A 27068-nucleotide genomic window follows, 5' to 3' on the forward strand; every position below is an offset into this window, starting at 1 on the left:
AACAGCAATCTGCTGGTAATTCTCTGAAATTGATATCCACACCTGCAAGCCCCTTATTAATGCCTTCGCCAGCTCCTGTCAGTGCCATGAGCGCTGTCGCGGCGCGCAGAGCCCGGCAGCAGCAAGCGCAAGCCACGACGGCGTCGAAGACTACGGCAGACGTCGAAATCGCGACTGAACCGCCCTCAAAGCGACCACGACGATCCATTGAAGGAGCAGAGCCCACCGCCAATGGCGGGGAGTCGAAAGGGCCCCGCACGAGATCGTCGAAGGTGCAAGAGGAATCATCGCCTCCAGTGACAAGGGCCGCACAGCAAAAGCAAGCCTCGAGATCCGATCAATTGGGCTCGCAGCCCCATGATGTGGTGGGAAATCATGAGGAGTCAGACCAGGAAGGGGACGAAGAGGAGATGACGGAGAACGAAGTCGCGTCAGTTATTGGCGACGCTGATGGTTATGAGTCGCCGGCCGATACTCCAGCCGAGCTTCAAAACTTTCCTCTGTCCAAGGCGCGGCTGAATAAGAACAACATACTATATGGAGACGAGGATGCCTTGTGTGTCCGCATCAAGGAGAAAATGGTATGGCAGAAACTATGATAATAGCTTCCATAGCGCTAACCGTGCGACAGAACCTGGCTTTGTTGGGACAGTATGACCTATGGGTCAAAAGAGGAGTTGTCAGCCTCATGGGGGCCAAGTTACATCCTTCGTCCCGAGTGTATAGGGTGTATGCCCCCTCAACTCACTCATTGCCAGTCATTAAATGCGTCTCTGGCGTGGATGGTGAGGCAGAGGTCGAGATCAAATCTTGCAAGAGCGGCCTTTCACGTCTGCGAGATATTTCACCTCTATACCAAAGAATTTGGAACGGAGAAAACACCGCCGCAGATAAAATTACCCTGAAAGGTGGTCTTAAAGATTCCCGGCGGACTTTTTCAGTGGTACGCAGCATCTAAATATCTCTGTCTAGCTTTTCTTATGGAAAGACTAACTCTTCCATAGCTGTATACATCAGCGGATGACTCTCTGAAACGGCATCTGCGACCCCTTCATCTCGACAAAAAGTGGAGCGCATCGATGAAAGGGCTCTCCCAACGACATGGCCGCCTCCGAGTTCTAATCTGCGGTCCAAAGGCCTCCGGCAAATCAACTTTCTGTCGCTATCTGCTGAACCACGTCCTCAGTCCTGCTCCCGACGCAGACAATGGATATACGAATACTGATGGCGTTGCATTCCTTGATCTGGACCCAGGGCAGCCCGAGTTTGCACCGATGGGGCAGGTCTACCTCGCACACCTACGCGCCCCTTTCTTTGGTCCTCCATTCACCCACCCATCCTTAGATGATGTCCGTGATGGCCAGATCTTGCGAGCTCATTACATTGGAGCAACGTCTCCGAAAGAAGACCCTGACCATTATGCCCTGGCTACAATGGATCTGATGGAACAGTATCGATCATTGTTAGCGAGGCATCCCCAATGCCCGTTGATTGTCAACTACCCCGGGTGGATTTTTGGCCAGGGCTTAGAAGTGGCAACATGGCTGATCAAGTCTCTCGGTCTATCCGATGTCGTGTACATGAGTGAGAAGGGTCCTGCGGAAGTTGTGGAGCCTCTCAACATGGCTGCCAATGAGGCTCGGGTCCCGATGACTATCTTGCCATCTCAACCCACTGATTTCGTCAGCCGGTCGAGCGCCCAGTTGCGCTCAATGCAGATACAATCTTACTTTCACTTGGCCCATCCTAGTGGCCTTGTCAATCCGCTTTGGTCAGAAGCACCACTCTCCCGCACAAGGCCCATTGCTGTGGATTATACGGGCAGCAAGCAGGGCATCCTGGGTATCATGGTCATGGGGTCCCAGATTAGCCCCGAGATGCTGCGAGAGGTGCTTGAGGGAGCTATCGTCGGCGTTGTCGCGATCGAATCTCCAAATGCAATAATGGGTGCTGCCTCTCAGGCATCGGAACAACGACCGGTGGAGGACGATGAAGAGAACGAGTCTGATACCGATGAATATGGAGATATAGATTCAAGTGAACTACGGGTGGATCGCGCTGCTTCTGGGTCTTTGGCCAACGCGGTCGTCCGAACCCCTGAGGATCTTCCCTACCTTTTCATTGGGTCTGGAACATCCATTCCCCTGGATCCCAAGGCCTCCAACTGCCTTGGCCTGGCGTTGATTCGGTCGGTCAATGCCGAGTCGTGTCAATTGGAGCTCTCCACGCCCATCCCTTCGTCACACCTGCGTGACGCTATTGAGCAAGGGCACGAACTCGTACTGGTCCGCGGTCAGCTGGATAATCCGAACTGGGTTATCAGCGAAGAATATCACGCTGCACGAGCTGCGGAGAGGCGTTATCAGCAGACGATTGCGCGAGGGAAGAAAGACAACGACTTTGTCGATGACCAGGACAAACAGAACGAGACACTTATGCTGCTGCGTGAGAGGATTCGCCGTGCAAGCAACGTGCCATGGATGACTGTAGTAGAAGACAATAGCCGGCGTCATCGTGAGGCCGCAGCGCGGCGTGAGAAGTCGCTGTGGAAGCTCAGAAAGAAGGCGTACCCCGGCAGTGAGAGCGAGACCGACTGGTAATGCGGTTGCATGCACTTGTCAACCAACATCTGATCCATACTAGTCACAATTTATTTGAAGCCTGGTACAGCCAGGTCCACTTATCACTAGAATAATGAGGGAAATTGAGATGTATTCCGTGATAGTTGAATAGTTCGGGCTTTAGTTAGGCCCGACCTTTGGCCGACGGGGGGAGCTCGGGAATTACTAAGGCCCGAGAGGACATCAGCCTTCAAGTCGAGTAACTTAGCCCCAAAAGGTTCATCAATGATGCGTTGGAAAACTCTTTTCTAGACATCCCATGCTTGGCAGATATCGTTCGTCTACTTTTCTGTATCTACAGGGGCAAACAACTCTGGTGTAAGAGCCATGTCGACGCCAGAGCGCAGCAGCCCGGGCCCATCGCGGGCCCCGCGCCACTCGTCTGCAAAGTCACAGCGAATCCTCGCCTGCGTCCTTTGTCAGCAGCGCAAGGTGAAATGTGACCGGAGGTTTCCCTGTGCCAATTGCGTCAAACATCAGACGCAATGTGTGCCGGTCGCGCAAACGCGTCCACGAAGACGCCGGTTCCCCGAGCGCCAGCTTCTAGATCGCTTACGGATGTATGAGGACCTGCTCCGCCAGAACAAGATCAAGTTCGAACCGCTCCATAAAGAGTCTGGCTTGGTCGCTAGGATCCCGGGGCTACACGAGGAAAATGAAGATTCCGACGCTGAACAGCCAGAGTCTGAAGGGACCGATGGGCCATTTCCGAGTGACCCTTCTAAGCCGAAGAGTGCGTACGAGGCTAAGTACGCCATGTACCTGAAGATTGCTTTGCATTTAGATTGAGACTAACTCATTCCAGAAATATCTGGTACGCCATGAGCCACGGGGTATGATATACCACTCCCCCTCCCCCCTTCTAAATCTATAAAAGCTATATGCTGATATTTTGGACATCAGTTCCGAGGGGTTAACAACGATGGTGATTTGGATGATGGTGTGCGGGAAGTGATGGTCGGTAAAACTTGGGATCAAGTCTTTGATAACGATGACCACCTTCTCTTCGGCTCCCGACAGGCAGCTGTCAACGTTTCTACGCTGCACCCAGAGCCAGTGCATATCTTCAGACTCTGGCAAATATACCTCGATAACGTTAACCACCTGCTCAAGGTCACACATACTCCAAGTCTGCAAGGGCGCATTATCGAAGCTGCGAGTAACTTGGCAAGCATTAGTCCCACTTTGGAAGCCCTTATGTTTGGCATCTATTGCACGGCCGTTTTGAGTCTTGTCGATGACTGTCAAGCAATATTTGGGATGCCCAAGGTTGACCTTTTAAAGAAATATCAGTTTGCCTGCCAGCAGGCTCTGTTGAACTGCGGGTTCTTACGATCTGCTGATCGCGACTGTTTGACCGCTTTATACCTCTACCTAGTACGTCATCTCGGCCTTCCTGTTTGTTTTTACTAAACAACTCTAGATCTCAGTGCAACCCAGTACTGACCCCCGTTCTCTTTCTTCTCTTCTCGGTGTCGCTATTCGTATTGCACAACGCATGGGCATTCAAAATGAGTCGAGCAATTCGAAATACCCCGTCCTCGAGTGCGAGATGCGCCGAAGACTCTGGTGGTCCCTTGCGCTCTTTGACGCTCGGATTAGCGAATTATCAGATTATAGGACCACGACTCTAGCCCCAACTTGGGATTGCAAGGCCCCTCTCAACGTGAACGATTTTGACCTGCGAGCTGAAATGAAGGAGCCGCCAGCTGTTCAGGGGAAAGTTACCGAGGTGCTTTTCGTAATCTTGCGCAGCGAGATAGGGGAGTTCGTTCGTCATAGCCCGTTTCATCTAGACTTCACCAATCCGTCTCTGAAGTCTGTCGTCAGAGATCTTCCAGGCGATGGCGATCTTGATGCCCTGGAGAAGATTATCGAAGAAGGATATCTCAAGCACTGCGACCCGCAGAATCCACTACATTTCATGACAATCTGGATGATGAGATCGGCCCTCTCCAAATATCGTCTTCTGGAGTACTATTCAAGATATTGTTCTGAACCCCAGGCGGAGAGACAAAGCGATACTCCTATGCTCTATGCATTTAGAGTGCTTGAAAGCGACACAAAGATCATGACTTCATCCATGACCAAAGGTTACATCTGGTTTCTTCATTTGTATTTCCCCCTTCCAGCCTATATCCACATCGTCCAAGAATTGATCAAACAGCCTGTCCGTGCTGAGGCAAGACAGGCCTGGGAGATTATGAGCGACAATTACGAGGCCCGATTTACTACCTCGAACTTTGTCGGCACTTCCATCTTCAGGACCTTCGCCAAGATCATTCTTCAGGCCTGGGAGGCCCTCGAAGAGGCTTCCAAGAATGCCGGGGACCCCGCGCAAGAGCCGTTCGACCCACCGCGAATCGTGTTGAATCTCAAGCGAAGAATAGTGGAGATAACACAGAAAGAACAAAATGCCAACCCAGAGCAACAACCCAGCGATGTTATGAACACTGATATGACGAACTTGCTCATGTCCATTCCGATGGGATTCGGCAACGCAGAATCGCTCAACGGCATGGGTGGTCCAGACAGTTACCTAGGGATAGACCCGATGCCATACCCCAACTTTCCTGGACAGGTCTCGTCGATGGCTGAGATGAATCATATGACTTGGGCTTCGATGGTATGGGGTTTCCGTGAGCGTCGCGGGTGGTGAGGACCATGATTGCTCTCTAGGGTCGCAGAGTAGCATTGCGTGTAACCCAATGTTTCAGTCATCACTCCTACCTATGAGTTTCTAGAAATATGACTTCTACTCCTGCTTAACACCTTGCTTACCAATGCAGAGTACCTTCGGGTTTTGACACAGGATCTATCTCCATTGCGGGGGGGGGGGCCTCGAGTGGGTCAGCTCCGTTAAAGCCGAGGGCGGCCCGTGGGTCTTTATATGTAGCTGGTATAAAAAAAACACCAGAAAAACAGCCATTAATCAACAACGTATCCATCATTTAAAATGGCAGCAGCAAAGAAGATCATCTTGATTACCGGCGGTAAGTTCGTCGACGATTCCTCTCGATCGCACGCTAACATTCTCAAGCAACCAGCGGCATCGGCTTTGAGCTGGCGGCACAACTAGCGGCAAAGGGCTCATACCATGTGTTGATGGGAGCAAGATCACTTGAAAAGGGCAATGCCTCTCTAAGCGCACTCAAGGCTCAAAATTTAGCCGGCGCCATTGAGATGCTCCACCTGGACGTTACCCAGGATGACACCATCGAGCGTGCGGTAGCGACGGTTGAGCGCAACTTCGGCAAATTAGACATTCTCGTCAACAATGCAGCCATCGCAGCCATGAGCCCTCCACTTCGTCAGCAGATGCAAGACGCATTCAATACCAACGCCACGGGGCCGCTCCTCGTCGGCAGCGCATTTGCGCCGCTTCTACGAGCGTCGAGTGATTCTCCCCGGATCGTGAATATTTCCAGTGGAGCGGGCTCCATTGGTCGTCGACTAGATCCTTCTTCGCCTCTCTACAAGGTTCACGGGCAGTATCAGTACCGTGCCAGCAAAGCGGCACTTAATATGGTTACAGCTTGCCAGTACGTGGAGTACGGGCCAGAAATCAAGGTCTTTGCGTACGACCCCGGATTCACGCAGTCGAATCTAAGCCCGCATAACGTTGCGGAACATGGGGCTCGGGCGGCATCGGACTCGGTGATGCCACTGGTGGATGTCTTGGAAGGGAGGCGGGATGATGAGGCGGGTCGGTTGCTGCACAATACGGGGACATATCCGTGGTAGGTTAGGTCTTCTTGGTATGGGGAATAGGGAGCAGCTCTGCATGCACATCATCAATATTCAGATTACCTTGGAGTCTTTGGAACCGCAGTGCTGTGGCACTTTCGTAGCATCACATCTCGTTCTCCAGAGATTCGGCGCTCCTAAGAAAAAAAACAACAACACAGAGTTCAGAATGGAGGCTTTCCCTTCCCCTCCTCCGCATCCCGGTATTTCCCTTCTTCCATTATGTTTGAGGTGTTTTCCAGGGTCATTCCATCGAAATGGCCCGCCTGATACGTACCCGGGAAGTGGATGACATAGGAAGGGGGCGGTGGCGGCGGATTGAATGCCGATTGTTGGTACAGAGACTCAAGTCTTCCCAGTCTGTGACTCATCTCAGCGACCTGCAGTTCGAGAGAAGCAAGCTTCGCAACCCGGCCCTGGAGATCGGCGGCCTGCGCTCCCAGAATGGCGCATGTCTGGGTGTTGGAAGATGTGGCAGCCGTGTGTGCCGTCGTCGCCTCGAAGAGGAGGTTTTGTATGTCGGGGGTCTCTTTCTGGCGTCGTTCTCTGCTATCATTCCTGCATGTTAGTCAACTTATCTTCCCAGGGTAGCATCCTTCCGCACTCACTTCACAGACATTGCAACCGAAATCTTGCACTCGTTTGTCTTCTGGAAAACAAGCTCCTGTTCCGCTGAGCCTGAGAGGGTCTCTCCAAGTTCCTGCCCCTCAGATTGGCTCGGTTTCTTCCTAAAGCTCTTGCCCCGGCTGCGTTTCTTGGAGGGCATGTTGGCCGAACAGGACAATTTGAGGCTGTTGGGGCGTGAGTGACGGATGTCAAGAGCTCTGGGGGAGCGTCGAGACACCTTGCGTGCCGCGCAGTAGGTGAAAGTGTAGAAAGAAGCTTTGACAGAAGGAGAAGCCTGTCATGAAGTGAGAGTTCAGCTATAAGGCAAACCTTGTATCAATCTTTGTATCACTCGCTTTTAATCTGTGACGCCCCTCTTCCGGTGCCCTCCTTCATTTTCCCCACCTCCTTCACCTGGTTTACCCGAACATTTATCTATACTACTCGCATCTTATTTCTTTTCACGCTACTGATCACCTCCATCTCACCACACCTGTCGACCTTGATACCATGCCATCGATAAGATGAGTCTATGGCAAACAGATCCTGCGGAAGGCGCAGGGGCCCAGGTCCACAGGTAGATGAGGCGCCACCCCAGTAAGACCCTGCCACTTCCAGGACAGTGAAGGCTTGTATTAAACAAAGTGCGGTATTTCCACTATTTTTCCCTCTCAATGGAATCATTGGCTTATACAAGTTGCGGGGTGTGTAGTCCGAGAACGGGCAGAAAGACTATCAGTATCAACATTTCTAATGCCAGTGATTGTCATCAAATTCAGTCGACCATCACCGTGTCAAGTACGGGTGAGGAGTCGATGGTGATGGGGGAAAATCCAGCGAGGAGGCGACTCCCCATGAAACTGCCAGTCACGGGTTGCAGTATAAGCTTATCGCACTACACAAAAGATCCGCTGACTCACTCAGGAGGCAATGGCAGCCGGAAGAGACCCCAAATGCACGGATCAATCTCGTCAGCCTGATAATCTCGCCAGCCTGATTGCTGCAAAGACTGCGACTATTGCAGGTTTTAGGTGCCGGCCGGGAACATCGCGCGGCAGGAAAGAAGCAACGGAAATTAAACCGGAACCGTGGACGGCGAGATTGTCAGCGCCGCGAGCAACTGTCCGATGAGTCCTGATTTCTCATTGGCAATGCGGCCCAGGAACGCTAGTATTATCAAATCTAGCCTCATGATGGCAACTCCTTAGGTCAGACGCCTTGGACGCCTTGGAAATTTTGGGCGGCCATTGCATACTGGATATGGACCGCCTTCAATATCAATATATAAACAACCCCTCTCCCAGGGAATCGGCGCGGCAGTGACCGGTAAATTGGCCCCCGAGAAAGAAGAGATTGGGGCCAATTAAGGCGAAGGCTTGTACCTGCGTCGGCCGCGGTTGTAGGGCCCCATGCAGCCGAATATCGCCTAGTCTGCCTAATCAGCCCAGTCCTATCGGAGTATGCGCCCGAGCGGGCCGCGCCATTGTATCAGATTCGGAAAAAGGCGGCTCGTGGGGGGCATGGGGATGGGGAGGTGGTGTGAGGTTTACTCCTGGGATTGGCGATGGGACTGGGGATGGGACAAAGGGAACAGGGGGAATAGCGAACTCACTCCACCAGGCAGGGCGAGTTCTCGAGAGTTGAAGGCAGTACACGTACGTTGTAGGCTCCGCAGAAAGCCAGCAGAGATTAGGTCGACCACCGGGTGGGTCGCGTCCAGGCTTGTATGGAGGATACACCAATGGCTGTCCATGCCCATGCAAAGCCGGGTCCCTCTAGCTGGAGAGCACACGTCAACTCCCGCCCAGAATAAGAATATTGTCCTAAATAATATTAGGGCTGGCCATGTGCCCTCGCGGCCCATCATTAGCGCCTGGCGTACGTATAGCCCGTCGTGCCAGTTGAGGGCCACTAATTAAAACTGAGGGCCCCCCAAGCCCTCCATTTCCTCCTCATCACACTCTTTCAGTTCGTCGCCAGCGAGGTCGCTTTGTCATTTTTTTTCCAGTCACTCTTTTTGAGATTGGACCTGCTGCGTTTCCTCGCTCAAGACCTTCTCGTTTCTTTCTTTCGGTGTAGCTCCGTGACCGAGCCCATCCTCCAGTAAACCAATATGCGGTTCTCTAAGTCTCTGGTGCTGCTGGCAGCCTTGACCAGCAGCGCAGTTGCACGCCATGGCTACCATGCCCGTCATGAAGACCATGTCCGGCGCCAGGATAGCGGCAGCACCATCACGCTGACTGCGACCAACACCGTCTATGTCTGCCCGTGTGATTCGTCGACTTCAACCAGCCTGGCGTCGATCTCGACGCCGATCCCCACGACTACTTCGACTTCGACTAGTCAATTGACGACGTCGACTTCGACCTCAACTTCGACCTCGACCTCAACTTCGACCTCGACCTCAACTTCGACCTCAACCTCAACCTCAACCTCAACCTGGACCTCAACCTCAACCTCAGCCTCAACCTCAACCTCGACTGAGGTCTCTACCTCGACTATCGCTTCGTCCACGACTGCCGCTGCTTCGACCACTTCGTCTGGCGCCAGCGCCGACTGGACTGCCACTGCCGCCAGCGGCTCGTACTCTTCTTCGGGCTTCGGCACTCCGACCAACTCTTCCGGTTCAGGCGATACCTACGTCGGCAACGTGGGCAGCCCTTACGGTAGCAACATCATTGAGGTTGCCAGCTCCGAGGCCAGCAGCTACAAGTATGTTGTGCAATTCCAGGGCTCGGACTCCGAGGACTGGGAGGTGGTGATCTGGAACAAGATCGGCTCCGATGGCAAGATGGACGGCTGGTATGGCAACGCCTGCCACAGCTTCACCCTCGCGGCCGGTGCCACCAAGTACTACGCCTTCGATACCGACTCTCAGGGTGGCTGGACTGCCGCTAAGGGCTCCATTCCGACCAACAGCTACGGCAGCTATGCTTCCACTTGGGGTGAGTTCGATTTCGGCTCTAACTGCAACGATGGCTGGTCTGGCTTCGATGTTTCCGCCATTCAGGCCCAGGAGGCCGATCTCACCGTCCAGGGCATGAAGATCTGCAGTGCCCTGGACGATGGCACTTGCTCCTCCATCACCAGTGGCGGCACCGTTTCCAACGCCTACACCGCTGCTCTCGCCGACAAGGGCGGCATTGGCGGTAACCTTGTTGCTGGTCCTGTCCGCCTGGCCGTCACTCTAGACTACAGCGGCTAAATCCCTGTCTGTGATGGAAGGATGTTTTATCTCTCTTTTCTTTCTTATGTATCTACGCCCACAGGTGTAGGTGTTATGTGTGGGGACGGCTTGGTGTATGACCAGTGGTATTATTTTTCTTCATGTCTTTTCCCAATTCCTCTTCTCTTCGTGTCCCATATCAATTTCCCTAATATACCACCCTGACTGCAAAGCGTTGGGTGAATAGCAACCCCCTTTCTGTTCATATCTGCACAACCCTTGAGTGGAGTTACGCGTCACTAGTGTGATGGGGCGTTCTTGGCCATTTTATAAAATTCCTGGGCATAAAGTTTCGGTACCTATATTTTTGGAAGCCGAAGTTTGGTGGCTTTAATTTTCACTCGCATCTAACCGTATCTTTCTTCATTAATCGTGGTTTCGGGGTTTTGTATAGCTAGCCTGATTCGGGAGAGCTAAGGGTAAATTTTTTACGTGCTACCCTCAGTAATCAAAGTAAGCATGTTGGCAAGTCTGTTGTCAAGGTGCACCCCCTAATGACTCAAGAGAAAGTGGAAGGGTCAAATATTTGGATTTTTCGACCCATCTTTTTTGGTTGGCGAATTGGACTCTATTCGTCGTACCAGTCGGATGACACGTTACTAAGCCCAAGCAACTAAAATGGCTATGGCAAATAAAATTATCGAGGCATTATCAAGGTGCACCTTGGCTGCATCTCAAGGGAAACTTGAAGCTCAAAGATTTCAAGCTAATCTTCTTGAGTTGTTCGGGAAATTGTAGGTGGCTACCTTGGCTCATGCAGCGGGTCACCATGATGGTAAGGCAGGTAAAGCCCAGACCATCATACTAGGTATGCTGCCTACATATATATAGCCTTACCCAATTTTAGTTCAATTTCAGAATTCATATAAACCTTACAGCCCTATGGAATTGAATTTTCACATAATTTGAAGCTTGCTACATGAAATATTATAAATCACAAACCCGGTGAAGTATGTCGAGAGCACGACTTAGGGCTGCCGCTATCGATAAGGCTACCCCTCGTCATGTGGGCGGTGAGTCACCAATCAGTCCCAGCGGGATGACTTTTTTTACTTATCGCGACCCCTCTAGAAAATCTGGAAAATCTTCTTTCCCATTGCCTTGCGGGGGGACACTGTTTCTACAGAGTCATTCTTTGATCTTACTCAAGATCTCTGGAGCAGTGCCTGTCTCCTGATTATCACCATGCCTTCCACCGAGGCGATCCCCCACAACAGCTTCGACACCATTCTGGTGCTCGACAATGGCTCGCAGTAGTATGTCCTCCTTTCTCGTGATCCTAGACAAGCTCAATGGCAAATGTCTTATCATTACGATCTGCTCTAACGTGTACCCTGTTTGCAGCACCCACTTGATCACCCGCCGTCTCCGCGAGATCAATGTCTACTCTGAGATGCTTCCCTGCACCCAGAAGCTGGCCGATCTGACCTGGAAGCCCAAGGGTATCATCCTGTCCGGTGGCCCCTACTCTGTGTATGAGAAGGACGCACCCCACATCGACCCCGCCTTCTTCGAGCTCGGCGTCCCCATCCTCGGTATCTGCTACGGTCTGCAGGAGATCGCCCACCGCCTGCACGAGGACAACGTCGTTGCTGGCACGGCTCGGGAGTACGGCCACGCCGATTTGAAGGCTACCCGCTTCGGTGGCCACGTCGACAAGCTGTTCGAGGGTCTCGAGGATGCCATGACCGTGTGGATGTCCCACGGTGACAAGCTTTGCAATCTGCCCGAGGGCTTCCACACCATCGGTACCACCCAGAACTCTGAGTTCGCTGCCATTGCCCACCAGACTGAGCCTGTCTATGGCATTCAGTTCCACCCTGAAGTTACTCGTGAGTCTGCCTCATGATTTACCAATGCAGATGTCAACTGTCCATACTGATAGAAATCCAGACACTCCCCAGGGTGGCAGGCTTCTGCAGAACTTCGCCGTCGGCATCTGCGGCGCTTCTCAGAACTGGACCATGTCTGAGTTCATCGGTCAGGAGATCAAGCGCATCCGCGACCTTGTCGGCCCCGTGGGCCAGGTTCTGGGTGCCGTCAGTGGTGGTGTTGACTCCACCGTTGCTGCCAAGTTGATGACCGAAGCCATTGGTGACCGTTTCCATGCTGTTCTGGTCGACAACGGCTGCATGCGCCTGGACGAGTGCAAGGTGGTTAAGAAGGTTCTCCAGGACCAGCTGGGCATTAACCTCACTGTTGTCGATGCTAGCGAGGAGTTCCTGGCTGGCCTGAAGGGCGTTCATGATCCCGAGAAGAAGCGCAAGTTCATTGGTGGCAAGTTCATCGATGTGTTCGAGGAGGAGGCCCGTAAGATTGAGGCTTCGAGCAACGGCAAGGTGGAGTGGTTCTTGCAGGGCACTCTCTACCCTGGTGAGTACAGATGCCAAGGTGATCTTGAAGTCCCAAGCTAATACCTTCTCTTAGATGTCATTGAAAGTATCTCATTCAAGGGTCCGTCCCAGACTATTAAGACCCACCACAACGTCGGTGGCATCGCCGAGCGCCTCATGGCCGGCCACGGCCTGAAGCTCATCGAGCCTCTGCGCGAGCTGTTCAAGGACGAGGTTCGCGAGCTGGGCCGCCAGCTGAACATTTCGCCCGAGCTTGTTGGCCGTCATCCCTTCCCTGGTACGTCACCATGACCTCTCTCTCTCTGTCTCCTCGTCAGCCAAAATCTAACACCATCAACAGGCCCCGGTCTCGCTATCCGTGTCCTCGGCGAGGTCACCAAGGAGAAGGTCGAGATGGCCCGCAAGGCCGACCACATCTTCATTGGCATGATCCGCGAAGCCGGCCTGTACGACGATATCGGCCAAGCCTACGCCGCCCTGGACCCGTCGCGGGCCGTCGGAGTTATGGGCGACAAGCGTGTCTACGCTAACATCATTCTGCTCCGCGCCATCTCCACCCGCGACTTCATGACCGCCACCCCGTACCCCTTCAGCTACGAGTTCCTGAGCAAGGTATCGACCCGCATCGTCAACGAGGTGGATGGCGTGTGCCGTGTGGCCTACGACTACACCAGCAAGCCCCCTGGTACTATTGAGATGGAGTAAATAAGGAAAACATCATTCACTGGCTGCATGCTTTTGATTTTTGTTCTTTTTGGGTTGTGGGGTTTTAGGGTATAATAGAAAAGCCTTTGTTAATACAGGGTTTAGAATGATCGAATGCCGTTTATGATTCATGTGCATAGAGAGAATTAAGTTCAATTCATTTCACTTCAAATGACTGACGGGGTATACGGAACGTGTGAAATTTGACGAGAGTGTTTATAGAACAATGCGGACTGGCGATCAGCTCAGAGCTCGGTTTTCGCGTTCAAAGGTGCAGCGCCACTCTTGATCTGCTCTTTCTCCCAAGACTGCACCATGAGCGCAGCCACATTCCGACCCATCAGTGCGCTGGTCTCCATTGTTGAAATGAAGCTCTCGATTCCACTGGTGTACCAGATACCCGGAGCAAGAACGGTCTCTTCAAATGTCACTCGTGGGTACAGGAGTGGATACGGGTGCCAAAGCTTCTCATGGAACCAGCTGATCTCAGTCTTCGGCAGATCGCCAATAGTCGTGTTGGCCTGCGGGGTAACAACCGAGCCGGTGCCCTTGGAGTAATCAATGTCAAGAATGTCCGCAATGAATTCAGCCGTGGGCTGTTCAGGTGAGAAGATCTTGTACACATAGTGTACCTCTTGCTGCTCCTTGCCATTCTTCGGAGCTGAATATTCCACTGTTTGGAGTGTACTAATGCTCCAAAACTCAGCGGGCCCGACCCCGTTTGGATTCTGGCCTAGATCGAGGCCGTCGGGAAGAGTAGTGAGAATGGTTTCTGGTGCTTGATCGTTCTTCCCATGGAGTCCAAAATACTTGGGTGAGAGCCGATGAGCCGAAGCGAATAGGGTGACGTGCAACTTCACAAATGGGATTTCGTCCGGGATGTGCTCCAATGGAGGAGAGATAGCTATGCCAGAGTACTGCAGTGGCCCGGCAATGATGACCTCGTCAAATTGAGTCTCCTCCAGAGACTGCGGAGAGTCTAGCTCATCACTCGGATGTGATGTGATACGCACAGTACCATCGTCATTCCGCATAACTTCGGTGACAGTAGTATCCAGCTTGACACCGGCGTTGGCGGCCTTGATGGCGCCATCAAAGATCTGCCAGTTTCCGCCTTCGATGGAAACAGCACCATCTGTAGCCATGCAGACCATCGACTCCAGCCCGTGGATCAATGGCAAGTTCTGGCCATAGTTGACCCGCGTGCTTGCTTGGATAATCTCTCTCGAAAACAGAGAGGAAATCTGGTTTGCACTGAGGAATTCACTGCCGGTGGATGAGGTGACGTTGAGTAGTTCTACTGCGGCTGCGGCCTCTGACAGCGACTGGAACGGGAAGACGGGCGCCTCGTATAGACGCAGGAACTTGCCAACGACGCTCTTCATCAGATTTTGGGTCCGCAGCGGGGCCATCCCATATCGCCAGAAAAGTCGGGCAATATTCCACCAACTGTAAGAATTTTTGATGGTAAACACAAACTGCGTGCCATCCCAAATACCGATAGATTCCTCGGTTTCCCTGGGCCGTCCGTGGTCTGCAGTGCGAACAGTGAGGCCCAGGTCGCGCGATGCATTGACCAAGTTATGATTGACCTGGACAAAGATCGAGGCACCCAGTTCAATTGGATATGCCGGGTGGTCAAATACATTCACGGTCGTTGAGCGTCCGCCGATATACGAGGCTCGTTCGAAGACCGTGACATTGAGGGGAATCCTAGCCTCATCCGCAAGCTTGCGCAGCTCGTATGCAGCAAAAGAGCCTCCAGCCCCAGCTCCTGCAGACAAAATCAGCATCTTTAACACCAGATGATTTGATCTATTGGGCTGCAGATTCAAAAGACAGCTGGATGCTTACCGATGACAGCCACCCGCTTTGGGGCGGCATCTATAGCGGTCCGCAGCAGCTGCTGTTGCTGCTGAATCGCATTACTGAGCGGCAAAAGGAAAGTCCAAATGGTGTACAATAGCCACAGGCTACCGGATATCGGTGCAGCGAGCACCATTATTGCAAGCCGCTTGCGAATCTGCGGCGGTGGATGAGCAAATGGGTTGAGAGGTAATGAATGCGATGTGATGTCGCAGGGGAGCCTAGAGCCATGACGCGGTAATATTACGGCGGTGTGGGGCCGCGGTATCGCTTATCGCAACATTTTTTGTGAGCGGAGGGGCTTTTTGCATTTCTGCAGGGCACTTGCATTTTCTGCATTCCTCGCCATTCTCAGTACTTGCATTGTCCGCCATGGATCCCTACGACAGTGACTCGAGTCTCGACGAAGACTTCACCGAGACTAGTGTGCTCCTCGGGTACGCCGCGGAGGAGGTCATTGAAGACACAATCAGCCATCTGGGTGGCTGGCCGGTATGTTCAAACCAACCAAGCCCTGCGCGGGCACATACACTGACACTGCTTGCTTGGCTTGCTATAGTCATGGATCGATGAGAACACTCCGCCGCCGGGCGACTACGCCTACTGCAAAGTCTGCAATAGCCCGATGCTCCTTCTCCTCGAATTGCACGGCGACCTGCCCGACCACTTCCCCAATAACGAGCGCCGCCTGTACATCTTTGGGTGCCCCAGGAAGCCATGCAACCGCAAGCCAGGCAGTATCCGGGCGTACCGCGCAACTCGTAAGGTCAGTCTTCCCGGCCTACCACTGCCACGGCCGCAGAAGGAGGAAAAGAAGCCCGAGAAGAAGCCCGAGCCCGTCGCACCGCCCAAGCCAAAGCAGGACCTGGGGGCGAGTTTGTTCGGCGCGGCGTCGTTGACAAGTAGCGTGTCGGCGAACTCCAATCCCTTCTCGGTCAATCCTGGCTCCAGCGTGGCGGGGGCCAATCCATTTGCGATGCCCAAGCCGGCGACGCCAGCAGGCCCCGCATCCCAACCTTCTTCCTCGACCTCCACAAATGCGCTTGCTGAAACATTCGCCGATAAGGTCCGGATTTCCTCGCCCAACCCCACAGCAAGCGCTTCAGGCACGGCTACGAAGCAAACGCCCGAGTCAGCCGGTGTCCAGAGGCCATGGCCCGCACAGTCGGATTTCCCGCCCCCATACAAGAATCACTACCTCGACGCCGAATACGAAGCCATGTCCCAGCCGTCCACGCCCACAATTCCCGAAAACGTCACCATGGAGCCCATGGAGGAAGAAGGCAGCGGCGGTAACGTTGACCTCAAGGATACTTTTGAGTCAGAGCTGGACAAGGCCTTCATGAAGTTCTCTACACGCCTCGCGCACAACCCCGAGCAAGTCCTGCGGTATGAGTACCGTGGCGTTCCGCTCCTCTCCTCTTACACAGATCAGATCGGCAAGCGTCTGCACCCGGAGCATAGTGCTGGCCGAGTGACGACGACCGGCGGTGGGAGCATGCCCCCGTGCGAGTATTGTGGCGCCCAGCGGGTGTTTGAGGTGCAGCTTGTGCCCCATGCTATCACCATGCTTGAAGATGGGCGCGAGGGTGTCGGGCTCGGTGAGGGCGATGCGGGGATGGAGTGGGGCACTATCATTTTCGGTGTCTGCGGGCAGGATTGTGCTCCGGAGAAGATTGGGCAGCTTGGCTGGCGCGAGGAATGGGCAGGTGTGCAGTGGGAGGAGACGAAATAGAGGGAATTGAGGATCGACTAGTTGATATACCCATGTGATGTTGTTTAGAGAGGGTGACATGTTGAGCGTCCGGTTGGACGTATAAAAATAGATCTCATTGGGTTTCTATAGATCCATGTTTCTGCGATCTCATGATAATTATTTACGCGCGGACATGCTCGAATGCCTCCTTTTGTTTTTGGACTGTATGATGATTCTTTTTGTTTTCTATTGCAGCGAGCCAGAACATGAAATGCGGCTCGGCATAGCAGGCATGGGTACCTAGGTATGAACATGGGCATCTCTCTCGCACACCCTCATCAACCCGCTCTCATTTCGAAGAGTCAAAACATAGGGTTCCAATACAAAACAGGGGGTCAATCAATCGAGAAAAAGAAACGCCGGATTGCGCCAGATCCCGACTCATCTCCGCGGAGCTTTCTTCATGCGAAATCTATCACCGTCGTCACGGATCGGGGATTCATGAACTCATGTCTCTTTTTTTTTTGGTGCTTCCCTCGCACACGGAGAGAAAAGGGACGGAGAATGAAGAATGTGGTAAAACGTAAAAACTGGAGAAAAGAAGATATTTCAGGGAAGGGCTATTCATGCGGGCTGCTCGAAGCCGCGGCGGATGACACGACCGAACATCTCGACGCCGACGTGTTCGCTCTTCACCTCGCTGCGGGCCTCGTTCTCCTTGTTAGTGGGGACGCGGACGACGTCGCCCTCAATCTTCCAGCCGCAGACGTCAGCGACGAACTTGGCCAGGGCGTCGCGGCTGCGCAGGTCGAGCCACTGCTCGAGGGACTCGGCGGTGATGGTGCGGAAAGCCTTGCCGACTTCCACGGCGATGCGGATGCGCACGAGCTCCTCGAACCCGGCAATGTCGGCGGTCAGATCGGCGTACAGGTCATCCGAGTTGAGGGTTGACCAGAACTGGGTGTACTGGGCGGACTCGAGGAGGGTAGAGAGGCGGGAGAGCTTCTGCACGGACTCGACGAAGTCCGAGTTCTGCGAGGCGGCCTGGGCCTCATTGGTAGCAGGGAATGGCTGAGTGTGGGCGGGGAGCAGGGCGAGGCAGAGCGAGAAGGCGGGGGAGGGGAACACGGTCAGGGCCTTGACCAGGACGTTGGTGACGGTGTCGGGCTGGAGGAGGTGGGGGTTGAACTGGTAGCTATTTGAGCGAGAAATGGTCGGGTTAGCATACAGCTTCCAACCCATGTATCTCATGGTAAACAAGCGTGAAGGGCTTTGTCAATAAAGCTGAGACAATGTCACTGCAATGCATTGCTGGCTTTTCAGGAAGATTAAAGTTCTCAACAACCCCATACGCGACGGGTTGTCAGGTAATAGGAAACGTGTAAGAAGATAAAATCGTTCATCACATAAAACAAGCCGTAAATTTCCGCACGCATTTCTCGCGACATGTTGGGCAAAATAAAGAACAGTCCAACTCACAGCTTCAGCAGCGCCAGGTTGGCGTAGCAGTCGAATGACCGGTCCTCGCACTGCTGGGCCACGTAGTCCTGGAAGACGGTGGTGGTCTCGGGGTTGTACCGATCGAGGCCATTGAGAATGGCGTCGATATGGGCCGGTCGGGTTTCACACTTGTCGAAGGCGACCATCTTGGCTGTTGTGTGGGAGGGTGGTGAGATGCGGGTCTGGCTTTGTCCTTGGAGGTGATGCTTTTTGGTGGGATTTTTGATTGTGGCCCGGGTGTGCTCGGAAGAACTTCAATGGGGTAGTTTCTCCGGCCATCCCATGATCCCGAAGTATGCCCGGGTTGAACTGCAAGAATGGCGTTATTATGGGTTTCATAGGTGGCTACAGGTACAAGGTGTCAATTAAGCTCACTTGATCCAACTTCTATCTGAAGAAGCCCTTACTTTCCTCCAAAGTGTTTTGAGACCTTCATTGGAGGCTCTTCCTGGAAAACCGGCAAGACTGTGGGTAGAAGACGTGGTGGATCAAGAAGAAATCGGTTTTAGTCTGTGATCGTCTCGAGTGTGATCCGAGTGGTATATTTCAAGAATGGCCGAAAATAGCAACCTGTACGTGAGAATAGAGGTATGAAAAAGGAAACTGTGAAATGAGGGGCATGACTACAGCTTACCCATAGTTGCGCCGACGAGTAGCCTACAGTATACAGGGCATCATGCAAGAACCACACCGCTGGTCTCCACAGTCAATATACTAAGGGTTTCATTATGAGTACCTTGAAACAGATCCCTCGATGCTCGATCCGGGTATGGAATCTGTTTTCCTGATGTGGGGAATCCTTGAACGAGCGGCTCGAGAAAAGGAACTTGCGTTGGTTATGCTACGAGGAATATTTCCTCTGACATGCTCAACTATGGTTGTTGAGGAAGATGCCTTTGATGACACCAGCGACTTGGATAATCTCGCATAATAATGCCGGATGTGACTTCGACAGCGTGCGTGTGTGGGGTGTAAATTTTTTTGGTATTTCAAAGATAGTTCAGCGTATTTGTGAGTGTTCAGATTGAGCATGTTTATATGAGTACTGATGTTGATGGTCTTGATCTAGCACTTGCCTTTAGTAAGAATCAATGAAGTTCTAGCCATCTAGAAGAAACAGAGGTACTGAAACCTGAAAAGAAACTGCAACCGTCGAGTCTCGTCGATGGTGTGGTCCACTCGTGACTTCTCATCTTACCGGATCTTCTAGCCGCCGGGGTGTTGCAACAACAACGGGGGCCAGACTCGTCATAAATCAAAGGAGGAAGCTTTGCCTCTAGGCTCATACGCTGAGCGCGTATGGTGATATCTCTACCCTAGTGAGGGAAGGCCTAGGCCACTTTATCTGAAAGAGACTAGATCATCTATAATAGAAAGAGCAGAGTTCGAGAAAGATCAGCCTGAAAGGGCTATCATAGTTCGTGTCCAAATAATACATAGAATACATGTTCTCTTGAATGTCTCATCGTGATCATCATCAAGTTCCCAATCATGGATCCGAGTCCTCAAAATGAGCCAACCGAAATAGGAAAAAGAAACAAGCGATCGCTGAAAGACGAGGAGCCCACGGGAAACCAGGCCATCCAAGAGAAGAGAGATCAAAGAAAAAGAAGAAACCAAGATAAGAAGCTAACTCCGATCCGTGTTCGTGAGACGCCGTATTCTATGCCCAAACCCATCGCAAGCACATAACAGGGGGGAGAAAAAAAAAGAAAAAGGGAATAAAAAGTAATTAGTCATAATGGGGGGGCCGGTGAGAAAGGGAAGCAGTAACAGAAACAGGCCCAGAGGCTAAATGCAAAAAAAAATGAAAGAAAAAAAATAAGACCACAGGGATGATGCTATCGCTTGGAAGGCAAGCACCGGGGGGGGGGGGGGGTGGGAAGGAAAATAGCCGTGGTCGTGAAGGATGACCAAGGTCAAGGGTGCCTGGCTGGAAAGCAGTGCCGGCGGGTATCTCATCAAACGGATAGAGGATGTAACAGCTCGAAAGAGTTCAGTTAGGCCACGACTGAGCGGCGAGTGGTGGTGGTAATGGGGATCGGCTTGGGGCCAGAGGCAATCTCGAGCTTGGACATGTCGAGGTTATTGCTGTCATACTGGGAGACTGACTGGCGCTTCTTGGAGCGCTCGGTGCCTTGGGACACGAGGACTGGCTCTGTGGCCGCCGCGGACACCTCGTCACCCATGGTGCTGCAAACGAAGCGGTCCTCGGAGATAGGCACCCCGCCGAACATCGTCCCCAACTGCTGCAGCAACGCGACAAAATGCGCGTGGAGCTCGGCAAATATGTATTCATTGCCCACGATCTCCGCCAGGTTGCGCGCCCGAATTTGGCCCAGGCGGCGCGGCTGGCCGGCCAAATCCATGGCGCGGCCTGTGAGGAATGATGACACGGGGGTGTACTGCCGGCCGCCGGGCTGAGTGGTCGCACTGTTCTGCTCCTCGCGCTTCTTCTTTTCTTCTTCCTGGAAGCGCTCGGCGGCGCTCACAATGCCGGACGCAATGCGCCCGAATGCGCGCCAGATGACAGGGCAGGCTCGGAATGCTCTTCCGGCATCCTTGCCCGCGAGTGCCACCAAGGCGTAACTGCGCCGCTTGCCGCGCGCCATCGGGTCCGGGAGGCGAAAGATGTAGGCGATCGTGTAGCCGGCCACGGAGTCGCCGAAACAGATCGGACCGGCGGACAGGCCGCGGGGGAGGAGCTCGCAGCTCAGGGTGCGGATGGAGGAGCGGCGGAGGAGAGCGTAGTCAGCCGGGTTCGGGGGGCCGCGGAGGGAGAGGTAGGTCAGGATGTGCGCGTGGCATGATGCATCGGATGCGATGGAGACGGAGCGCAGGGACTCGGGTGGCGAGGCGTGGGTGTGCGCGTCTTGGGGATCATCGTCCATGTCGGAGTGGCTGTTGCCGCAGGAGTACACGACCTCGCGCGATCGCAGGACCGGGCTGCCATTGCTACCCTTCGCATCGCGACTGCCGGGCGCGCCTGAGGGCAGCTGCTTGCTCACGCCTTCGGGGAGCGATAAGCTACAGCTGGCGCATGTGTCGCCATCCGTGCCGCCCACTCGGGAGCGCTCTTCGGGGGATCCTGCCGCTTGTTGGGGGCGGAGGAAGTAGGGATGATCTTCGATCTTGGGAGACCGGGACTCTGAGGCCTCGGGAGTGGTGCCAGGCGATCGGGGCGATCGGGGCGATCGGGGTGATCGGGGTGATCGAGGTTCACGCGGGGAGTGGGAGGTGTCGGGCGAGGCATCCGCATCGGGATGACATTGTGTGCAGGCGAAGGGAATGACCTGCGAGCAGATGATGGAGGTGGGGCCATGCACTTCGCAGAAGTGCGTCAGGGAGAGCTGTGGCAGACGATCTTGTCAGTGTTCTGTACTGTCTGGGCGGACCTCTCGCGCCGGTGACCGCGGGGCTGACATACGATAAAATCCATGGTCGGGACCAGATCACGCAGCGAACTCCAAATCGTTTAGGCCATTGCTGCGGAGCATAGTGGGATTGGCAGGGACTGGTATGTGGATCCACCGACCAGGTTGCGGGGGAGGAAGAGCAGGGAGGGCGGAGGAAAGCGAGGGAGGTGAGAAAGGTGAGGGAGACGAGGAATATGAATGTGCGGGAGATGAGGGAGACCAGGGACCATATAATGGAATAATGGACGTAAAAGGATGTCCACGACAAGGCCGTAGGGATAGAATGGAAGGGGCTTTTGCCACGGCCCAAAGTTCCATTTGACCCGGTCGACGAGTGGATCGGCAGTCCCAAGCGGCTGTCGCTGGCGCGCGACCGGCTCCCCTTCTGAGACGAATGGAACGGTTGGAGAACGAATGGAAGCCCGATGGAAGCAACCTGGACCCCACTCCGTCATGCCCACTGGGGCTTCTCCGATTTACTCCCAGTTCCCACCGTCTGGTTACTTGCACTGGCGCTGGGTGCGGCCTCGCCTGCCTAGGCCGGACGCATGCAGGGCGATCTCGCGACATCCGAATGCTCTCCAGGTCTGTCCGTCAGGTACTTTGGTCCCGTCTGTCAGCAAACCGGTAAAGCAATCAATCACCTGTGAGGCCCAAGTCCTCCAGTCCCCAGGGCTGGGAATGGCGCTGTATCTCACATTTTCTGGCCCTCCCCTTACTTCTGGCCGGGGCTCCCTCTCCCTCTCCCCCTAGGGCCACTAGAGCATGTGAACTACTCCAAGTTCCAGCTCGTCGGCCCGACAGCAGACGAATCGTCTCGTGGCCCAACGTCGGTTCCGTGAACTAGTCCGTCCTGGGCCGAGGGACCTCGTCGGTGGGGTGGGCCCGCGAACGCAAACAGGGGGGAACGCCAGTGGGCGAGAATGTGCCGAGAGACCGCCCTGTTTTCCGACACCGCTAAAATGAGGATCACTGCAACTATCGGGCGATTGGGGCGATTGGGGCGATTGGGGCTCTTGGGGGCTATCAGGACGATGATCGTGCTGCCCTAATTACGGAGTACGGCTTTGTTTCAGAGGGGACTCGTTCTTAGGGGGGAGGAGTTGATAGGGATCAACTCAACTCCCTATCCACTCCTAGGAAGTCCCTCATTTTACATCCTGGTTCTCTCGGACCTCCTACATTCTATCTCCTACGACTTCCGACTGGACTGGGACTGAATATTCCGGCTAGGGCGCGGGGATGATCTATCACCTGCACCTGTGGGCCAGGGGGAAAGTGGCTGGCATCTATATTGCTTTTTCCTGTTCCTTTCTGCCGGGACGACAGGGCCAGATTGGTGTTTGCTAGCTTGCTTCATTGTTCATTCCGGAATAATATCGTTGGCCGGATTGAATTCCCCCTGGTTCCGTTTGGGGCGCTACCCACCATCACACCGCAATGGGGGTTTCAACAGGGAGTCAACGGGTTGGCAAGGGGTTAATCCTTCCTCACTCGGCAGCCTCGCATCGAAAGCCGTTGATAAGCCCCGTCGAGAAGAACCACCATCGTCATCATCCTCATAATTCAGACTTCAGACCATCATGCTCATGCTGGGGGGTCCACTGTCGGGTGCTATCTACAGTATACTTCCCAAAGCCAGAGACAGGCCTCGATTCCACCAATGGCTGGATCCGTGTACTCCGCACGGAGTAGATAAAGAAACAATCACGGAATCATATGCGACATGTGATGGTTCTCCTCCGGACCAGGTCTAGGAACGGAATCCTGCGGCGTCATCGCGCTGAACCCGTCCACTCACGGACGATCGGAGCGAACGAGACTCCTTTAGAGGCCCCATTTACTTCCAGAAGCCACATCACGGCCTAATTCTAGGAGGTCTCTCTCGTTTTCCCCGGTTCCCCCATCTTCGTCTCCTCCGTCCTCCCCTGAGTCTTGGTCGCTGGACCCGGGCCCTCCGGACTGACCAGCGTTACGCGGCATGGAACCTAACCTGGTTCGAGTCCTCCGTGGTCGCCCTGCCCATACTTGGGAACGAGCTCAGAGAACTCGGGGGAGCCTCGTATTGCCTGCGTCTCCTCCCGAGGGCTGCAGCAAGGGCTGGATTCATAGCCGTTGAGCCATCCGGTCGGGCTTCGCTCAACGTCATCACTTTGCATAGATCTATTAGTCTGGTCTGGGCTGGTCTGGTCGCGCGTCGAGTTTGGTCGGGTCTCAGCCCAGCGACCCGTCGAATCGGCCCGGAGTTAACAGCCATTGAATCACGGTCGGCTACTTTCTGCTTTCGCCCGCCCCCATCCTCGTTTGTCGACACCTCCGCCTCCGCTCTGCAGATCGAGTTGACACGGGATGTGATAGGGAGACCGGCCTCATTAGCGGCGAGGGCCATCTCACGATGAGATCATGAATCATGCTTCCTGATTTAGATTAAGCGGGTAATGCCATCTCGTGGTTATTGGCACATCCCGAGACTCCCCTATTTCCACCGACCTATACAGTTCGGCGGGCACGCTATTCATTCCCGATCCCAGTCGCCTCCCCCTCCTTCGCGTAATCGTGGAGTCCCTCGAGCCTCCGTACTCCACAAGGAGAACAATCCGAACAATCAAAAGAATGTAAATACGGTTTCTCTCCCCCAAACCCCCACTACCCAAGTGGAAAAGCGCTTTTCCCGTCCGGCGAAAACCCAGCTCGTCTCTACTTGCAGCCTCCCAGGGCCGAAGTCGCGTTCACCGACTCCTCCAGAAGCTCCGCCCACCTCGCCCACCCCCCCCACCAAGACCTCTACCGCAAGGGAAACAAACCTGAGGGATTTCGCCAAAACAAAATACGCCCAGGCCCGATTGCTGACCAAAGGCCCGGGACATCAGTGGCACGCCACATCCATGGGTCCGCCGTGCAGAAGTGCGGATCGCACGCGCCTTAGGGCCCGGCTACGCGGATCTCGGTTGGTTGCCTGGACTGGGCTGGCCATTTTTCCTTTTTGACTTGCCTGAGTTGCGCTTAGGTTACCCACTCGCGACGGGGCTGCAGAAAGGCACACGACGGCTGAACGGTTCTGGGATTCGCGATGGGTCGCGAGAGGGCCGGGCCTGTCGATATTAATAATAGTTTCCACTGTGCAGGCCCCAGGATGTCACGTCTGGGGACTCCGTCGCTCGAACAGTGATCATCTCCGATCGCGGTCTGTGTTCGATTGGGAAGGTCGTTACTTCACATCGCCGGGCTTGACGGGGGAGCTCCGAGGTCCCTGAAGTCGACAAAGGTACATCCAACTATAGCACTCCGTAGTCCACGCAGAGTACGCAGTAGACACTGGCAACATCCTCGGTTTTTTCGCGAACTGCCTCGGCTGCACAGCACGCTGCACCACTTGCATCCGGCAAGAACGCTCCTGTTCATCGCAGCGCCTCCATCGGTCTGCCAAGCGTCCAATATAGGCTGCGCGCGGGAGCTGCTCGCAGCCAGTCAGGACTAAAATTTTCACGTGGTCCTCCGATTATCGTGGCTCGTGGCTGCGGTGGAGCCCGGCGAATCCGCTTCAAGGCCACTTCGACGACTGACCTGCTCTTGTGGGCCGGATGGATAGCCCGTGGATCCCATGTCAAATCCCATGTCAACCGTCAATGTTTGGAGGTAAGACTGCCATCGACAGTAGAGACGGAGACAGAACTCCTCAGAACTCCTGCAATACAGGCCTCGGGAGCGGATAATGGGCTCCGCACGACTCTCCCCGAGGACTGTTCCTCGTAGACCGGGTGTGGTGATATTGCGGCCACTGATTTGGATGAGTCCTTGGTTCCGATGGCCTTTTCAACCGTCTGCCCGCACTCCCAGATTCAGCACGCTCCGCCGGAACTCGGTAAAGTCCTCCATCTCACTACCGACCCGGTCCAAGACCAGACGATCGTAAAGCGGATACAGAGAGTGATACAGTCCCTCGGTGGACCCGTACACAGTTGGTCATCTCGGGGCAAAAAATTTGCCTAATGGACGCTCCCACATGCCGTCCCGCGGTGCGAAAATCATTCAGTAGATCGGGGTGCCGAGGAGCGCTGCACTGGCACCTTTCGCAGAGAGCAGCGATGATCGCCGGCGGGGCGGACATGCCTGTGACCCGAGGTACAGGCTCGGTCTGCCGGGGGGTGGTTATAGCGGATGAGGCCGGCATTCGGGGGGGCCTATTGCTGGGGAACCACTATTTTGGGGGGGGGGGGGGGGGGGGCCTATGTATCCGCCGGTTCGAGGTAGCCCGAAAGAGGCCCATGTCTGGCTGACCCTTGATCTGCGAAATATTCGACTGTTTCTGGAGCCTCCCGTCCCGCAGTCCGAAGTGGGGATTGTCTGCAATGATCGTCGGGCGTCAAAGATTGCAGATAAGCTCGTAACAAGGGCGGAGAAGCAAGCGTCGACGCCGAAGAAGCCAATTTTATGGAACTATAACGATAACGATTGTGCCCCGCGTGACTTTCCTCAAATGATCGTAGAGCTATATCCACCCACTGAGCATATAGGTATATTTCCCGATGACAACCATGGCATCGAAAGCCTTCGGGCTGCTTCGGAGCAACGACGTGAAAGTCGCCCCAGCCCTAGCGGTGATGTATTCAGAGTGGTGCGGTTATTATCGTCACCGTTCACAATCTGTTCAGCGCCATGCAGCATGATTAGACGCGGTCGTTGGAATAGCAGCCTGGAAATCCAAAATGATTCAGGAAGTGGTCTCTAGCAGTCCACAGTATGGATGACTGCGTCCTCCTGGATAAAAACGAGGTGGAAGGTAGGCTGAGCTGCTCATCGAAGAGCCCGCGCTTAGTCCTAGATAATTTGCGGTCGCTTCTGAATCTCCCCCGTCGTACGAGTCCAGCCCGTGCTGGAGTAGTTACTCGAAGCCTTCCGAGCGCATCGGACTTGCTTCATGTGCCAAGCAGAGCATCTGCATGAATGTCGGTACCAGTGGCGCCCCTTACGGAGGTAGCCACTGACGCGCCTTTGGCAGCCTCTTATCCCGTCTAGCCCGGGCCACCTTCAGCGTTGCATGTCGTGAAATCGGAGATGTCGGTGCCATAGAGAAGGTACACGGCGAGTAGCTCCGAGTTGAAGATTCTGGCAGGGCGACAACCTGGCCGGGGCGAGAGAGGCCGATGCAGCTTGCATGCGAGGAGTCCAGATGTTGCTTTACCAAAGCCCCCTTCTCTCCAGCACTGTATCCTATTCTGAGAGAGCTGCAAGCACAGATATTTGGCATCAACTACAGATATTATTGGCTTGGAAGAGTTATGCGGTGACATCTTAAGATGTACGTAGTCTGCCATTAAAATCATGAACAGC

General features: G+C 54.2%; 11 protein-coding genes across 11 annotated transcripts; 6 read left to right on the plus strand and 5 right to left on the minus strand.

The window, feature by feature from the left end:
- Window positions 1–59: 59 nt before the first annotated feature.
- Window positions 60–2600, plus strand: grc3 (uncharacterized protein; the record flags this gene model as incomplete). Its single annotated transcript, XM_056682805.1, has 3 exons — window positions 60–581; window positions 632–943; window positions 1005–2600. 3 exons carry the CDS (start codon window positions 60–62, stop codon window positions 2598–2600), a joined length of 2430 nt encoding a protein of 809 aa, XP_056546411.1.
- Window positions 2601–2948: 348 nt separating this feature from the next.
- N7482_000681 (uncharacterized protein) lies at window positions 2949–5280 on the plus strand (the record flags this gene model as incomplete). Its single annotated transcript, XM_056682806.1, has 4 exons — window positions 2949–3370; window positions 3427–3454; window positions 3525–3998; window positions 4045–5280. 4 exons carry the CDS (start codon window positions 2949–2951, stop codon window positions 5278–5280), a joined length of 2160 nt encoding a protein of 719 aa, XP_056546412.1.
- A 297-nt stretch (window positions 5281–5577) lies between these two features.
- Window positions 5578–6365, plus strand: N7482_000682 (short-chain dehydrogenase; the record flags this gene model as incomplete). Its single annotated transcript, XM_056682807.1, has 2 exons — window positions 5578–5614; window positions 5662–6365. The coding sequence occupies 2 exons, from the start codon at window positions 5578–5580 to the stop codon at window positions 6363–6365; spliced, it is 741 nt and encodes a 246-aa protein (XP_056546413.1).
- Window positions 6366–6532: 167 nt separating this feature from the next.
- Window positions 6533–7134, minus strand: N7482_000683 (uncharacterized protein; the record flags this gene model as incomplete). The annotated part of the gene is made up of 2 exons (XM_056682808.1): window positions 6533–6926; window positions 6977–7134. 2 exons carry the CDS (start codon window positions 7132–7134, stop codon window positions 6533–6535), a joined length of 552 nt encoding a protein of 183 aa, XP_056546414.1.
- Window positions 7135–9087: 1953 nt separating this feature from the next.
- Window positions 9088–10179, plus strand: N7482_000684 (Allergen; the record flags this gene model as incomplete). The annotated part of the gene is made up of 1 exon (XM_056682809.1): window positions 9088–10179. The coding sequence occupies one exon, from the start codon at window positions 9088–9090 to the stop codon at window positions 10177–10179; it is 1092 nt and encodes a 363-aa protein (XP_056546415.1).
- Window positions 10180–11385: 1206 nt separating this feature from the next.
- Window positions 11386–13259, plus strand: gua1 (GMP synthase (glutamine-hydrolyzing); the record flags this gene model as incomplete). The annotated part of the gene is made up of 5 exons (XM_056682810.1): window positions 11386–11456; window positions 11545–12032; window positions 12094–12573; window positions 12628–12831; window positions 12895–13259. 5 exons carry the CDS (start codon window positions 11386–11388, stop codon window positions 13257–13259), a joined length of 1608 nt encoding a protein of 535 aa, XP_056546416.1.
- A 245-nt stretch (window positions 13260–13504) lies between these two features.
- N7482_000686 (putative prenylcysteine lyase) lies at window positions 13505–15261 on the minus strand (the record flags this gene model as incomplete). The annotated part of the gene is made up of 2 exons (XM_056682811.1): window positions 13505–15033; window positions 15114–15261. 2 exons carry the CDS (start codon window positions 15259–15261, stop codon window positions 13505–13507), a joined length of 1677 nt encoding a protein of 558 aa, XP_056546417.1.
- A 236-nt stretch (window positions 15262–15497) lies between these two features.
- N7482_000687 (small subunit rRNA maturation protein TSR4) lies at window positions 15498–16860 on the plus strand (the record flags this gene model as incomplete). The annotated part of the gene is made up of 2 exons (XM_056682812.1): window positions 15498–15617; window positions 15685–16860. The coding sequence occupies 2 exons, from the start codon at window positions 15498–15500 to the stop codon at window positions 16858–16860; spliced, it is 1296 nt and encodes a 431-aa protein (XP_056546418.1).
- Window positions 16861–17445: 585 nt separating this feature from the next.
- Window positions 17446–18467, minus strand: N7482_000688 (CSN8/PSMD8/EIF3K family protein; the record flags this gene model as incomplete). The annotated part of the gene is made up of 2 exons (XM_056682813.1): window positions 17446–18016; window positions 18301–18467. The coding sequence occupies 2 exons, from the start codon at window positions 18465–18467 to the stop codon at window positions 17446–17448; spliced, it is 738 nt and encodes a 245-aa protein (XP_056546419.1).
- Window positions 18468–20321: 1854 nt separating this feature from the next.
- On the minus strand, window positions 20322–21760 carry N7482_000689 (folliculin domain-containing protein; the record flags this gene model as incomplete). The annotated part of the gene is made up of 2 exons (XM_056682814.1): window positions 20322–21671; window positions 21749–21760. 2 exons carry the CDS (start codon window positions 21758–21760, stop codon window positions 20322–20324), a joined length of 1362 nt encoding a protein of 453 aa, XP_056546420.1.
- A 1949-nt stretch (window positions 21761–23709) lies between these two features.
- Window positions 23710–24126, minus strand: N7482_000690 (uncharacterized protein; the record flags this gene model as incomplete). The annotated part of the gene is made up of 1 exon (XM_056682815.1): window positions 23710–24126. The coding sequence occupies one exon, from the start codon at window positions 24124–24126 to the stop codon at window positions 23710–23712; it is 417 nt and encodes a 138-aa protein (XP_056546421.1).
- Between the last annotated feature and the right edge of the window lie 2942 nt (window positions 24127–27068).

This window comes from Penicillium canariense (genome assembly GCF_028826845.1).
Source record: "Penicillium canariense strain IBT 26290 chromosome Unknown utg000001l_segment0_segment0, whole genome shotgun sequence".
Taxonomy (NCBI): Eukaryota; Fungi; Ascomycota; class Eurotiomycetes; order Eurotiales; family Aspergillaceae; genus Penicillium; species Penicillium canariense.